This window comes from Cheilinus undulatus, linkage group 13 (assembly GCF_018320785.1).
Source record: "Cheilinus undulatus linkage group 13, ASM1832078v1, whole genome shotgun sequence".
Taxonomy (NCBI): domain Eukaryota; kingdom Metazoa; phylum Chordata; class Actinopteri; order Labriformes; family Labridae; genus Cheilinus; species Cheilinus undulatus.
Genome location: NC_054877.1, coordinates 43,674,807 through 43,690,908, shown reverse-complemented (window position 1 = coordinate 43,690,908; position 16,102 = coordinate 43,674,807). Strand labels below are relative to the sequence as shown.

General features: G+C 40.0%; 1 protein-coding gene across 1 annotated transcript in view; it reads left to right on the top strand.

Annotated features, from left to right (window-relative positions):
* The window catches only part of LOC121520147 (cadherin-12-like), a 109,797-nt gene that overhangs the window by 75,537 nt on the left and 18,158 nt on the right, over positions 1-16,102 (top strand). The window contains exons 8-12 of the mRNA XM_041803464.1: positions 5,645-5,898; positions 6,327-6,463; positions 10,720-10,841; positions 11,030-11,144; positions 13,278-13,529. Coding sequence (XP_041659398.1) covers positions 5,645-5,898; positions 6,327-6,463; positions 10,720-10,841; positions 11,030-11,144; positions 13,278-13,529 — 880 coding nt within the window. The remainder of the gene's footprint in view (positions 1-5,644; positions 5,899-6,326; positions 6,464-10,719; positions 10,842-11,029; positions 11,145-13,277; positions 13,530-16,102) is intronic.

Below are 16,102 nucleotides of genomic sequence, written 5' to 3'. Positions count from 1 at the left end.
TCACAGTTGCTATGCAACAATAAGGCGGGTTATCCCAGAGTTTTGTAAGAGAAGAAGTGAAATCTTGAGCTGGGTGTGAATCTCTGACTGTGAAAGTGATGGAGAAAGCCACGGGATCGTCACCTGGCAGTTTCACGCTTGTTTTAAAGCTTGAGGGGAAAAGGTAAGAAACATAAAAACAGACTGTTTAGTAAGTTTGATTCCTTTAATACAAAAATAAGTCAGCAAATTGAAACAAAAGTGAAGCAAACATGACCAAAAAAAAAAAGAAGAAAGAAAATAGATAAAGAAAAGCTGTTAAGGGTGGCGCCACTTTTAAACAGCTTTTCCTCTATTACGTGACATTCATCCATGAAACAAAAAAAGTGGTGTAATAATCCTTAAATACACTTATAGAGTGTAGATTTAATTGAACAGAGCCTTTCGAACAAGATTTGAGCTGTTATAGGCACAGCCGAGCAGGGTTTTTGGAGGAACAGGGAAATACTCCCATGACTCCGTGGGACCATAAACTTCATCTTTTGCTTTTTGGGGTGAGCCCTCCTAGGACCCACCTGGAAAAATCAAGACCGTTTTTAATTATTTCCATTGAGAGCATCCCAGCATGATATGTTTACATACACTCTTAAGCCGGTTACACACCGCCACGCGGTAACTACCCAAAAACCGCAGAGCTTTTTTTAAAGCAGCTGCTGCTGCCGCGGTACGAGGCAGCAGTGACGTAGAGGTGCTTCAGTGAATATCACCGCAGAGCCCGCCCACAAGTCCATCACAACCCCCCCCTCCCCAAAAACACATAGAGTACCTCACAGTCTCTGTATATTAACATGTATAATGTACTATAAAACGGAGGGGAAAATACGGTTCCGTCATCAAAATAATTCCCCCTAGAAAATACGTTTCAATGGTTGGTTCCACAATTTTTCTTCTGGTTGTCTTTGTACAATGGTAGAGCTGTGTTGTCGAGCTCAGGATATTCAGACACCAACATTATGAGCTCCTCCATTGTTTGCTTTGACCCACGAAGCCTGCTATTTGCGGGTTCTCTCCCTCCTTCGATGTGATTGGCTGACACCAGAAAGTTCAACATGCTGAACTCCGAGCAGCAGGGCAAAATCTGTGCACATTCACGTGGGCTTCAACCACTTCTGGGTCCTACCATCATGTTGTAAATTTAGGATGCTAAAAATTGAAATGTTTGAGTTTCTAATGTTAAAACACATGAGTTTTTAAACTCTGTAATACCTGAGTTTTTCTTGTAATATACAACTTTATAATCTCTTTTTTTTTTCCCGAAAAAAGCATTTTATTGTATTTCTTTTATCAACAGATTTGCATCTTTAATCTTTTAGGATGGCCCTAAAACCCCATTGTACATTATATTTCTAATCCTGATTTTAAATATATATAAATGAGCACCACCATCATGTGCTACCATACCATAACTTAGCAGTTTATAACAGCCAAATACCATCCATCACAACAAACAGTCCAAATGAATAACTAAACAGTACTCCATTACCTTTAAACTCTGCATTACACATAAAATTTGGTCCTACTATCAATTTTCCCATATTAGTCCTCATAAACTGATGATCTCAACTGTAACCTCCACCCGGCAGCCCCCTAGGGTTGCCTAGACCGTAATTTGGGAACAACTGACCTAGGGGCATACAGAGAAAGCTGCACAGAAAAGGTTTAAAGACAACAAGGAGAATGTTCTGGAGTGGCCGAGTCAAAGCCCAGACCTCAATCCAATGGTCCCCGATGAGTGTGTGTTACTTTTGTGTGTTAGAATTTAAGAGTCATTCTGTGTGTTGTTGTTGCATCAGCAATAAACAGAAAGCACCAAAAGTTTACAGAATAGTAAAGCTAATTAATTGATTAATATATGAATCAAAACAATCATTTCCTGCTCTGTTTCTCTCCTCTGTGCAGCAGCAGTGACGATTTCACCATAATTGCGTTGATGAAGCCTATTCATCTTCACTTCTATGACTTTTAATCTCCCAGAATCAGACAGCTCTCCCAGCAGCTGCTGCTCCTCCTCCCAAGTAACTCAGTCAATACCTGAAACTTCTTGGCAGCAACCGAAACAATTTCAATTCTTTCATGGTTTCTTTCTGCTTCAGCGGTGCCGTTTGTCAGCATGGTGAAGAGGAGCAGAGCCTAATCTTGTCTTTACAATAGCAGCGGTTCTGGTATGTTCTTTCTGACTGGTCTTCCCTCAGACGTGTTTCTTTTCTCTTCAACTTGCCGTGAGTCACACTTCAACTCAAATCTGCCTTCAGACTTTGACAACAGCTGTATCCAGGCAAGGGTGTCAAGGGGTGCCAGCATAATATGACAGAACTTTGAGTAGTTTATAAGAAATATTCCAGGTAAAATCAAACCAATATTGCTGTTTTTGCCATTAAAGGCTTGGATTATTACTTCAGATGTCTGAAAACATGACAGAAAGAGTCTTTAAAATCAGCTGAAGCTCACTCCATTAAAAGATACATAATGAAGCTCTGCAGGACATAAAACTGGTCTGCTGCTGCTTCTGTAATTGCTTTGTCAGTTTGTGTTATTTTTAACTGAAATAATCTCAAAGTTTTCATACTTGCCACGGAAACATTAGACCAATACGAAGCTCATTATCATGATCCACAGATCGCACAGGCAGACTCAGTTTTAGGACTTTGGACGCCCCGGGCAGACACCAATCTGAGGCCCCTCCTCATTTAGCTGAAGGCAATCATAGTGAGTGAAACAAATATCTAGAAGCATCTCTTTTCAGGTGTGTATTTATTTCTATTAAATTCTACCAATAGTGCTCTATAATAGTACTATAATGAGCTTATATGAAAACATTTTGGGGCTTTATTAAGGGCATGGACCTTGCTCTTTGGGCCAGGAGTCCTCCATAGTCCACAGGGGCTCTCTGGATAATCAAAACCTGTTTAGAGGCTGTTTATTCACTCTTTGCCTCTTTATCTCCATTCACAACATTCACTGTGATACAGAGCCTCACCTCATATCAGAGTTTAACTTATTCTGTCATTGACTTTTTTTCGTGGACTGGATAATTGAAGAAACAAAACATATTATCAATTTAACAATCAATTTAATCAACAAACAGGAGCCTTAGTACTAGAAGCTAAAAACAAGAGTGTTAACAGCAGAATAAGCTTTTTGGGAGATTTAGCACATTTTTCCCACATACTCAGCTCTGCTGCTCATCCCACAAATGCATGTTCCCTACAAATGTGGCTCCATTTAAGAGGGAAATAAACAGGCTTTACAACAGTGTGAGATTTAAGGAGCATCGTTACAGCAAAGAATAAATGTACCAAACACCAATGTCCTTACTGTTTTGTGCTTAGTTAATTTAAACTACCTGGCTGTTGTTGGTGTTTGCTGAAGAGTGAAAGCACAGAAGAGGGTTAAAGAGAAGACCTGGGATGGTGTCTGTGGTACAAATAATAGCCTAACGATCTCCACCTTTATCCTTTGACCTCTTAATGCTGATTAATTCACCCTTGGGTGAGAGTGAACATCTGTGAAGTCCCTTCAGAGTGTTCTAGAGCAGGGGTGTCAAACTCAAGGCCCGAGGGCCGAATCTGTCCCGTCCTACAGTTACACCTAGCCCCCAAGACCACATCATTCTTTTATTATATCTGGCCCACCAGTATGAGGTCTGCAGATTTAATCCAGTATAAAAATGTAAACTTACCCATGATGACTTTTTAAGTCATAAAAATCTGAAAAAGTTAAAAAAAAAAAAAAAAAAAATAGAAATCAGGAATGTAGGAAAAAAATCATTTGTGTTTTATTTCATATTTTCAATTTCACAATTATGACTTTATCTTAGATTTGCATTTTTTTCATATTTTGACTTTTTCACTTCATTATTTTCACTTTTAATTTCATATTTAGACATTTAAAATCACATTTTTAAATATTAAGTCATATTTTGACATTTGAAACTCAGGATTTCAAGTTTTATCCCATGTTTTGATCTTTTAAACCCCTAAATCTGACTTTTAAACCCAGATTTTGGCCTATTAGACTCACACTTTATTTTTTTCTCAAACTTTGATGATTTATAATTTTTCTCAAATTTGGTCCGATGAAACTCATAGTTTCCTATTTTTTCTCAAATTTTGTCCTTTGAAACTCAAAGTTTTATGTTTTTTCTGAAATTATGTGCTTTGAAACTCATACTTTTCTAATTTTTTTTTTCAAATTATGTCTTTGAAACTCGGTTTTGAATTTTTTTCTTAAATTTTGTCCTTTGAAACTCATGATTTTTTCTTCGTTCTCAAACTTTGACATTTGAAACTGTCTTTTTCTAATGTTTTGACTTTTGAAACCCTTGATTTCTCATTTTAATTTCAAGCTTTGACCTTTGAAACTCATGATTTTGACTTTCTTTTTCACTTATTTGCCTTCTAAAAACTTTATTTTGACCTTTAATTTCATGTTTTAACCTTTTGAACTATTAAGTTTTACTTTGTATCTTGGATTTTGAGCCTTTAAATGTCATTCTGACTCTTTTTCATCTCAAAATAAATTCAGTCATTCATGTTATTGCATAAAAGATTCACTTTTACTTGGCGGAGAAGGCTCTGCTGTAAAGATGCTCCTTGGGTTAAAGCAGCATGCTTTGACTTTCCAGAGAGCACATTGCTTGATACTCCATATAGATGGATACATTTATGACAATGTGTACTGAAAACAATAAAATTTCTTTGAAAGCAATTAATCAATACTAGTATGAATCTGAATATGAGGGTGCAACAAGCTTTCTGCTATAAAGGAGGAGGCTGGGGTGGAGGAGGCTAAGCACTGTGGTGCATCAGCATTAATGTAAGCAGGGATTAGTAAGAAAGGTGTCATATTAAAATACACCGCTGTGTTGAAAGAGTTGTGATTGGCTGTGGCAGCTGGGAGGCGTGAACAGGATCAGCTGATCACAGCTGGGTGTATGACTTTTATGTCCTGCTTGAACTAACACTAGGTTTCACTGCTAAGGTTTTTCCCCATAATTCATTCCTGGTGATAATGTGGTTGATTCAGGCTCTCAAGTTAGACCTAAATCCAGAACCTGACACCTGCTGTAATTGAGTTTGACACCTCTGTTCTAGAGCTATTGTGTTTATAAGCAAAGGAGGCATAAGCCACTTGACCTTTGACCTCCAAAATCTAGTCTCTCATCCTTGAGTCAGGGCGAACATTTGTGCAGAGTTTGATGAGAATCTATCTGAGTGTTTTCCACATATTATGTTCACAAGACCGGGGAATTACAAGCGAGGAAGTAGCCAGACTTGACTCCTGCTTGGAGCGCCTGGAGTTGGACCAAACGGAAGACAATCAGCGCCCCCAAATGTTCTTATTTTTAACACAATAGACTACTCCAAACATTTACAGCTAATTTGGTTAAAAGCAAGCTTAGTTTTAAGATATTTGTAGTTTATGATGCTTTAAAAAACAAAAATCAGACCAACATCTGGGTAGATAAAAGTTAAAACAAAGACAGAGATCACTGAAAATGTGGCTGTAATTCGCTCTTTAAAAAGTCACTCTTGGACTCCTACATGGAAAAAGAGACAATTCTGTTCTCTAATCAGTGTTTCTCTCTTTCCTTGTGCTCCTGCAGCCTCTCGACTATGAGACCAAGAAGTCATACACCTTCAAGGTCGAGGCGTCTAACGCACAGCTGGACCCTCGTTTCCTTCACCTGGGGCCCTTTAAGGACTCAGCGATAGTCAAGGTGACGGTGGTGGACATCGATGAGCCTCCCGTGTTCACAAAGAGCTCCTACTCTTTAGAAGTGTACGAGGACACTCCTCCAGGAACCATCATCGGCTCAGTGACCGCCCACGACTTGGACGCCAGCAGCAGCGCCGTCAGGTAACAAAGAAACTGTTTTGTAGTATTGAATGATTCCCAGGATCCCCCACTTCCCTTGTTGTCATCTTTGCTGTCGTTCTGCAGTTTTACTGTGCATTGAAATGGAACAAATGCCTTCAGAAGGTGATGGACAGGGCTGTCCAAACCTCCACTTTCCTCTGATTTATCCTTTATGTCTTGTTTTTTGTTTATTGAGCTTTTCTTATGTGACTTGCAAAGTCATTACAGTCCAAATTTAATCCCAAAGGACTGAACTGCCTCGGTAAGATGGTGCTAAAAATGGCAAAGCTTTTAATGAGCTGCTTCTGCAGTTTTTCCTGTGACTAAAGTTTTATCCACTGATGGACTGAGAGTATTTGTCAAAGCCGTGTCACCTGATGGCACACAGCATCTCTCCTGGAGGTAATGAAGGGCTTTTTTGTGTGCAGGTACTCTCTGGAATGGCTGTCTGAGTCTGACAGCTCTTTTGATATCGACACAGTCGAAGGAACCATTTCAACCAACGACTACCTGGACAGAGAGACGGCGGTTCAACACAACATCACTGTGGTGGCGACCAAAGTCAGTAAGTATCCTGCACTTTTTACACCCTTTATCTGACTCAACAAACCCTCTTTTCACAAAGCAATGCAAGAATCGTGATTGGAGCTTGATGACAGTGCTTATAAGAAGTTGGATGTTCATCCCTAAAACTCAGATTTAATAAAATTACAGCCGTGACCGAAAATATTTCTTCAGGTGAGCTAACACATCAGCTTTCTAAAACGCACCTGATACCTAAACCTGCACCCCCCCCGCCCCTGCCCCTGTCCCTGTCCCCGTCCCCGTCCTCTGCTGGCTGAGATCAGCTGCAGCTGTGGTGGAAACTAAATTTAGTAGATTTGAGCCAGCAGCTTAATTCATCCAGACTGTGAGTGCACCGTCTGATTTCCACAGCGAGCTCCTCCTCCAGGAGTCAAAGGGCTGCTGAGTCACAAATCTGCCAACTTGACTACCCCCCCCCCCAACACACACACACACCCCTCTGTCACAAGTTAATGAAGCTAGGATGTAAATCCTCCCAGTCAATCACAGAGAAACAGAAGTTAATGATGGTAAATAATTAAGATGAAGATTATCCAGCACCTCTGTGACACGAGGTTTATTTAAATATGTTTACTCATATAGACACACAGAGAGGCGGCATCTCAGCTGATGATAAACACACAGGGAGCTGGGATCATGTTTGATGGAGATCTGGCTCCATCTAGTGGACAAGTGAGGCATTACTGACAGCTTCACTAGGTATAAATAAGTATTTGAAATCATGGTATTTTCCCAGATGTTTGTGTAATATGTCTTTTGTCTCACATGATTCATCACTCTATTTGTGCTCCATGTGAATACATATTACTTGTGCTTTGTAAGCATGTACATATTTCTTTTTTTGGCTCAGCTTCTCTTAATTGTTTTATTTAGACTTTCTAAACTCATCCATTTATTCAGTTTTTTACTCATTGGCCAAATGAAAGTGAAAACTTTCTGTTGAGGGGCTTTAAATAAATGTACTCAAAAATAAAACACAATCTGTCCAGTCCAAAAATTGAACTGTAAATTTGCAATTTTAAAAGTGACATATTTTACCCTTTTAAGACAAGTGTATATTGTTCTCAGATGTCCCTGAAACATCCCTGTGAAGGTTGTTGCTGAAAAAACTCCCCAGTATTGGATTTTTGCGTGTCTAAAAACCCCTCTGTTTCAGCCCTTCTCAGAATGAGTTGTTTCTGTGTCTGTGGCTTTAAATGTTAATGAGCTGTCTGACTCCGCCCATGGCCACACCCCTCTCAAGAAATGGATGTGACTCTCCTGTTGTTACAGACATTTTTATCCAAAGTTTAGGACCTGACTGGGATTTGAACCATCAACGCACCCACCCCCAGGTTTAGGGGCGGGTGCTTACTCCCCATGTGAGGTCACTAGGATTAAAATCTGAGAAAGGCTTGTTTCAGCACACATTTTCTGAAAGGTGGAGAAAGAGAGGGCGGAAGAGAATGGATTTTTCTGGTACTTGAGGGGATTGTGGACAGGCCAGGGGGACATATTTTTGTTAGCAAAGCCTGAAAAAGTGATTTTTGAATTATATGACCCCTTGCAACCTAGGAAAAATGATCTACTGTGCAGTTGGGATATCTGATAAGCAGCTGATAACTTTGCAAAGGAGATGGATAGGCCCGTTTAAGCTCCCGTCTGAACCGTTTGGGCCCGGTTAGAAAGTGACAGGACCAATAAGCGACAAGGGGCAGTACTTTCAGGTGCGGCGAAGTCATGATGTAAGCAAGCAGCAACAGGAGGCCAGTGCAATTATGGCGGAAGAGATTAGCGTGGATGCTGCTAAAGCACCAGTTTTATCAGAACTTGACGACATTTCTTTGTTAAAAGAAGAACAAAGAACAGCAGTGAGTTGTTTTCTTTCAAAAAGGACAAAAGTTGTGTACTAACATGTCTACTGTCACCATGGTTCGCGTTAGGCAGCTCTCTATGGAGTTTTACTCCTTGGTAGGGGCGCAGCTCAGTTGCGGCTATGTCATGATTGGCCTGTAAAGATGTACAAACAGAGCATTCATCCAATCACCCTCCGAGTTTTTTTTCAAAGGCTCTGCCCTTTCCCAAACACTGTCTATGAGAGGTTTTACCAGATGGATCTGGTGTGCCAGGTTAAGCAGCTGATGGTTTTAAGTTTCTCTAAAAATACACGCCTTCATAGGAAATAATGCTTGAAGTCAGCATTATGAACATTTTAGTTTTTCCAAATTCAGAACCCTCCTTGTGGAGATCAGCTGTTGCAGCCTAGCCACTGAATGTTGAACGACACATTTTCAAATCGTAAATTGTGTTATGCATGAACTGTACAGCTGAATAATCCTGATATAAGATCAGACACTGAGCAGAAGAGCTGTGCATATGAAGAGAGCAGCGGTGAACACACATTTGGACAATAGACACTAGTTTAGTAAAATAAAGCCATTTTCTCACATATGCTGCAGTTAACTGGAAGAGAAGCACTATTTATAACCTTTATGTGTCAAAACCTTGCTAATAATGCCCTGTGAAGTCTCTATTAGGTTTTCAATCAGAAAAAGAAGCAGGAAAAGCCTCACAGGCTGTAAAAAACCTAATTACCACCCTAAATTACAGTGATGCCTAAAATTACCCATGGACCTCTGTGTGTGTGCTAGCATATGGTCCACAGTTTTCTCTGGAATCTTTACACAGTGAATCACACATATTGTTGATTCTCACGGGATTAAAAACACAGACGCCCTGTGAGATTATTACAAATTACCAGAGGTCCCTAAGTAATAGTAGTCCAGTGGGAATAAGGTAAAAGAAGACCATCACTAACAACATCCCCACAGTGAAACACAGTGATGAGAGTATTATGCTGTGGGGATGCTTCAGGGAATTGCATAAAGGTGGAAGAATCATGAAGAAAGAAGGATATGTGAAGATTTAGAAAGAAAACTTGAAGCAGTCAGCAGCCGGTTCCGGTTCCTGAACCTAAATTTGAACCGGAACCGGCCAAGCGTGTTCAAACCGGGAAAAAATTGGTTCTGAACCTGAAAAGTTGGTTCTCAGCTGGAATCAAAAATAGTGGTTCTTTCTCGGGAACCGTGACATCATCAGTGGGCGTGTCACATTCTAGTTTATGAAGATGAGCAGAAAAAAAAGAACATGTGGAGACAAAATTTTTGGTTGTGATCTGGGCATCGACAGAATTCCAGTTGAAGCTTGAGAGTAGAACAAGGAAGAGCATGTTATATATCAAGAGATGGCAAAGGATGGATTCACCTGAACACCAGACTAAATAATTGATTTACTCAAGAAACTGAAGAAGGAATTCTGGGACAGCAGGAAAGACTTGGGCAAAAGTGGAGCAGGACGTGGTGATACATGTCCATTATGTCCTCCTACTTTGGTTCTGCTGATGTGAACACGGGCTGGCTCACCAGAAAGCACCAAGGTTCTAGGTCTACAGAACAGAACCAGAATCATTGCCAGAACCGTGTTTGTCTGAAAGCGCCCTCATTCAACCCAAAACATACGTGGCTCCTGGTGAAGAACGACCTCCAGAAGACCAAAGTAAACCTTATTAACTTGCCTGCACTGAGACCTGACTTGAGTCTCACTGAAAAGCTGTGGGGTGAACTGGAGACCAAGGTCCATGCTAGAGGACCATCGAATCTTGAGGAGCTTTAGAGAAAGAAGACTGGGTTAGGATTCCTCAGACATGTCAGAGACTTGAAACTTCAACAAACGACTGCAGGCTTTCATCCAGCAAAAAGGAGACAACTATTAGCATCAGGGGGCTAATTATTTAGACCCTGGTAGTTTTTGTGGAATAATTTTGTTCCTGTGTGCAAAGTTAAATAATGTGAGCATCCAAAATAAAACTAGGATGTTTTGAAAAGCTGTGTTAATTCTCTCTCTCTCTTGGAAATACTGACATTCTCATGGGGACGGGGCTAATATTTTTGTCCTCACCTGTATGTATTTCTACTTACAGCTTAAAAACATCTTAGACTATTTTACCACAATTGACTTTGTCCAAGCACACATTTGTGAAAACAACCCTGCAACCCACTTATGGGTCTCAACCCACCTGTTGAGAACCACTGATTAGGAAGAGGAAGGGTAAATATGGGATGCGTTTTTGTAACTGTGCATGCATCAGGCCACCTTCACATGAGTCAGCGCCCTAGTTGGGCCCCCCCAGTCCAGAAACATCCGGCTACACAGAGTTGTGTTTATACTTCATGTAAGCCTCCGTGTCGACTCTTCCAGACAATCCTCTGCTGTCGACCAAAGTGTCTGTGACTGTCGACGTCCTGGATGTGAACGAGTTTCATCCTGAGCTGTTTGTCCCGTCAGATACCTTCGTCTGTGAAAACTCTCGAATCGGACAGGTAAAAAATATCTCAGACATATCTGATCATTGTAGAGAGAAAATTTAGAAACAAATCGTTGAAGAAGAAGCATGTTTAACTCCATCGTGGTTCATATACTTCCACTTTTTCATATGAAGTTTGAACATAACAGTTTCCTACATTCAAAGGTCACATGGACTCTCCTGTGTTTTTCTCTCCCTGATCAGGTGATCCAGACGGTCAGCGCCGTGGATAACGACCTTCCTCCTGTCGGTCAGAGATTCTTCTTCAAGTCTCCCAAAGAGCTCCGCAACAGAAACTTCACCGTCCGAGATTTTGGAAGTAAGTCAACTAAACACTAGTTTATTTTATCATTAATGCTTCAAGATATAAAATGGTACCAAATGAAGAGCAGTTTGGGAGCTGAAAGCTCTTATAGCTGGGCTGAGATAAATAATCCAGATCTCTAAAAATATATGTCAAAATTATTATGAGCTTTAAAGGTGAAAAGATATAAAAAAACAAAAAACAAAAATTTGAATTGAAAAGATCAATATTTTGGACTAAAAGTTATATTTAGGAGTTGAAAATGTCAAGATATGAGAAAAACATTTTAAATCAAGGGTTTAGAAGGTGAAAATATGAGATACAATTCTAAATCAAGATGTTTTAAGGTCAAAGTATAAGACGAAATTCAAAATAATGAATATTTAATGTCAAAATATGAGATAAAATTTACAAGACTGAGTTATGAAGGTCCAAAGATGAGCTAAATTTAAAGATTTTAAATAGAAAAGGTTCAAATTTGTGATTAACATTCAAAGTTAGGCGTGAAAAATATCAAAATGTAAGATAAAAACCAATTTCATGAGTTTAAAATGTGAAAATATGACTTTAAAATTAAAATGGTGAATCTAAATGGTCAAAATATGAGATAAAAATCAAAATTATGTTTTGAAAAGGTCAAAATTGGATGTAAAAAGTCAAAACCATAACTTTAAGTCATAGTTGAAAATTAGAAAATACAAAAAAAAAACATGAATTTTTTTCCCCACATTCCTGACTTTTTATCAAATTTTTTAAAACTCTTTACTATTTCTAATTCTTATGAATTAACAAGGATATTTTCAATCATCAAGGAAAAGTTTACATTTTTATATATGAGGAAATCTGCAGACCTCATACTGGTGGGCCAGTTCTAATCAAATATGACATGATCTGGTGGGCCGGGTATTACTGTGCCACGGGCCAGATTTGAGTTTGACACCCTTGCTGTAGAGGGTCAAGTTCCTCCATACTGAACAACTCAAACCATGCCTTTATAATGCTTGATTTATGCGCTGGGGCACAGTCATGTTGGAATAGAAAGGGCCTTCACCAAACTGTTGCCACAAAGTTGGAAGCTTAGCATTGTCCAAACTGTCTTGGTATGCTGAAGCATAAGGAGCCTAGCCCAAACCCTGAAAAACAGCCCCATGCTATTATCCCTCCTCCACCAAACTTTACAGTCAGGGAGGTAATGTTCTCCTGGCATCCACCAAACCCAGACTCACCTTTCTGACTGCCAAACAGTGAAGCGTGATTCATCCCTGCACAGAACATGTTTCCACTCCTCTACAGTCCAGTGTCGGTGTGCTTTACATCACTCCATTTGATCCTTGGCATTAGATGTGGTGATGTGAGACTTGCATGCAGCTGCTCAGCCATGGAAACCCATCCATGAAGCTCCTGCTGCACAGTTTTTGTGTTCACATTATTGCCAGTGGAGGTCCAAAACTTGAGCAGAGTGTTATGCACCATGCACCTTTGCAGTTGTTGACCTACTCTGTGATTTACGTGGTCTTCTGATTAACGGCTGAGTCTCTGTTGTTACTAAACACTTCCACTTTCTAATAATATCACTAACAGCTGACTGTTATATCCAGCAGCCTGCTTGAAGTCACTGAGCTCTGCAGAACGGCCCACTGAGGATCACAGATGTTTGCATAGGGAGACTTCATGGCTAGGTGATTGCAACACCTGAATTCAACATTTAATGGGTGTGGCCAAATACTTTTACCCATTTAGTGTTGCTAATCATTGGAGAAGAAGGAAACATAAAGGGAGACAGAGAAATGACACAATTAAAGTAAATAAATAGATGCAAATGGGATGTATTCTTGCGTGAGTGTAAATGCACTTGAAGACGGTCTCTGGATGCTTCTGTGAGAGGATCACTGATATTTCATGTTTTTCTCTGCAACACTTCACCTACAAGCATTCTTCTGATTCCCTCTATTTGTACCTTTACAGTGAACATCACGTCTGATAGAGTCAGACACCGGCCTGCAGCCACCCAGAGGAACTGGAGCATGTTTGCGTTTATGTGTTTGTGTGCGTGAATCACTCTCGTCCCTGCATGGAGCACCGACAGAGAAAATAAAGACTTTCTGGGACATTTCCAGTGATGCATCTCCCTCCTCTCTTTGATTCCAGATAACACAGCCGGCATCGTGACTCGGCGCTCGGACTTCCAGCGGCGGCTCATGGATGTTTACACTCTTCCTGTTGTGGTTGAAGACAGCGGTTACCCCGCCCAGAGCAGCACGACCACTCTCACCATCAGGGTGTGTTCATGTGGGGTGGGGGGCTCGCTGCTCACGTGTTCAGCTGAGGCCATCTTCCTGCCTGTGGGCCTCAGCACCGGAGCTCTGATGGCCATCCTGCTGTGTGTCGCTCTGCTCATGGGTAAGATCATCTTCACTCTGTTAGTTAATGCCAACAAACTGAAGTCAGCACCAAAACACTGAGAACATTACTTAACAACAGGGCTCTGAGAGTCATTCTGCAAACACTCAATCAACTTTTATAAACATTTATTTAATCTGCAGAAGAAAATCTCTTGTCCAAGCTTTGTTTTATTAAAAAATATTACAAATGAAGATTGCAAAATAAATGCATTAGTGCTTAACTCTCACCTTACCCTAAATAAGATAAGCCTAAGAGTTTGTTTTTGATCTTTAAAGACTACATGAAATACACAGTTTTTTAATCCAATAAACAGAAATTCAGGTAAAGTTTCTGTGTTGGAAACGATTGACTTCCATTACATTTGTAATATTTCTCACAGAAACAGCGGACAGCACCGTTTTGTGCTTAAATCAACCCTCTGAGGTCTTTTTAACTATGTTTTTATTAATATTGTTGTCATTTTATGTCGTAGAAATACGTTTCAAACACTTCTGTGAATGGGAGAATCTCATCTTCCACTTCCATCCTCACTTGCCATCCTATGTGATTCACAGCCAGAGTTACAGGGCCAATAAGAGAGCAATGGGCACCTGTTGTCACCGTTCCTCTCTAAGGCTCTCACTGTCACGGTTTTTGCAGGAGAGGTAAGGCGAGAGACGGGAGCTGTTAATCTCTGATGGTGGTGAAGTGTTTGAATGTTCTCAGAAGCCTTGGAACAAATACTGAGAAGCAGTGATGAAGATGACGCAGCTTCATTTTGGTGAAAATAGAGTGGCAGACAACATTTATGCTCATAAAAACGATCTGACAAAGACATGTTTCCTGCTCCTACCTTTTATTTTAGTCACTACTTTTGTGAAGCCAAGACTTTGGTAAACCTATTCAAAGGCCCAAAACAATTCATCCAAGACAGTCAAACATTTTCAAAGATCTGATTTCAATATTCTGCATTTGGACTAAAATAACTCTTTACACAGTCCTCCAGGACAACAATGGGCCTCAGTATACGTAAAGCTGAGACTGACCTGAAACTTTTGATATGAAACTGTTGAGTATTGTGTTATTTGCAAGTACCTTAAAAGGGTTAATTAAGAAATAGTGTAAAAATTGAGGGAATTCCCTTAGACCTCAGAGGGTTAACGCCAGTGGAAGTACAGAACTCTTCAGCTATGGAATCACTGTGTGATTTCAAGTCAACCGTGCGACAGTCGTGGCAGAACTTTCATATCATACTGTGTGACTGAATGGTTTATGACACGCTACCATCGTGCATGACTTGTGTGCTCACTCTGTGCAAGTGAAGTCAGGACCAACTGTGACAGAAACTCACGGAGTTTCCTTTTAAAAAGTCTCACACACTGAGGGTGAAGTGTTTCAAGTTGTGTTCTCTCTCTCCCCCTCTTTCTGTCCCGGTACCTCTCTCTATCCCACACACAAACAGCATCACCTCTGTGTCAGCTGCAGGTCCGCGGGTAGGAATATTTCCTGCTCATTTATTTATTTACTTTATCATTGCAGGGGTGCATCAGAAAGTCATTCCAGCTGTTGTCATGGTGATTAAGGATGTTGTCTGACAGTTTACAAAGGAAAAAAAATCCCCCAAAGTCTTCTGCTCTTATTGTGAAGTGTCTGTGGAAAGGTTATAATAGTTTTGGATTTTTCAATAGTTTTTATTTTTATTTCGTCTTCACTTTCTTTCAGTTTCAGTTTAGTTTTAATTAGTTTTTACTGCTGGTTTGTTAGTTTGGTTTTTATTTTGCAAAAATGCTTTGTTTTAGTTTCGTTTTTATTAGTTTTAGTTTTTATGGATAGATGTAGGGGCTGAAGCAACCTCATACATTTTTGAAACCATATTTAAACAGGCTGCTCTTCACTTTTCATTTTATTCGTTTAAAGATGATGTTTGAATACAACTCAGGACATAAAACTGCCCCTGTATGAAGTCTTAACCAATCAATTCAGGCAATTTTTAACTCCCCAGACTCTGGTGTAGGTAACAGTCAGTATAGTTGTGTCAAGACTAAACTAAGGACATTTTGTCTCTTTTAAATTTTGTTTTAGCAAGTTTTGTATGTGCACTTTACAGTTTTAGTTAGTTTTCATTTTTTTCTGTAAAGCTTAGGTTTGATTTAGTTTTAGTAAACTAAAATGGTTTTTATTTTTAGTTATTTAGTTAGTTTCAGTTAGCTATAACAACCTTGGTCTGGAGTCATTGGACCAAAATATCAAATATGCCAGAAATCCATCTAACCAGTCAGGAGCAGGTCGTCAGGTTGTAGTCTGGTCATGGTCAGCCATCATACCCCCCGTACACAGCACGACAAATGACACCTTATCAGACTGAAAGTTGGCCCGACTTCAAAGTGAGTCGTGCGACTCAAAATTTGTGGCTGAATTAGAGGAAAATCGCACAGTGTACACTCAACTTAATACACACCATGGACCTTAGCGCCACTGACCCTGCTCTGTGATTTTTCGTGGTCTTTGCATAGTAGTTGAGTTGCTGTTGTTCCTAAACACTTCCACTCTCTAATAATTTTACTGACATTTGACTGTGGAATATCCAGCAG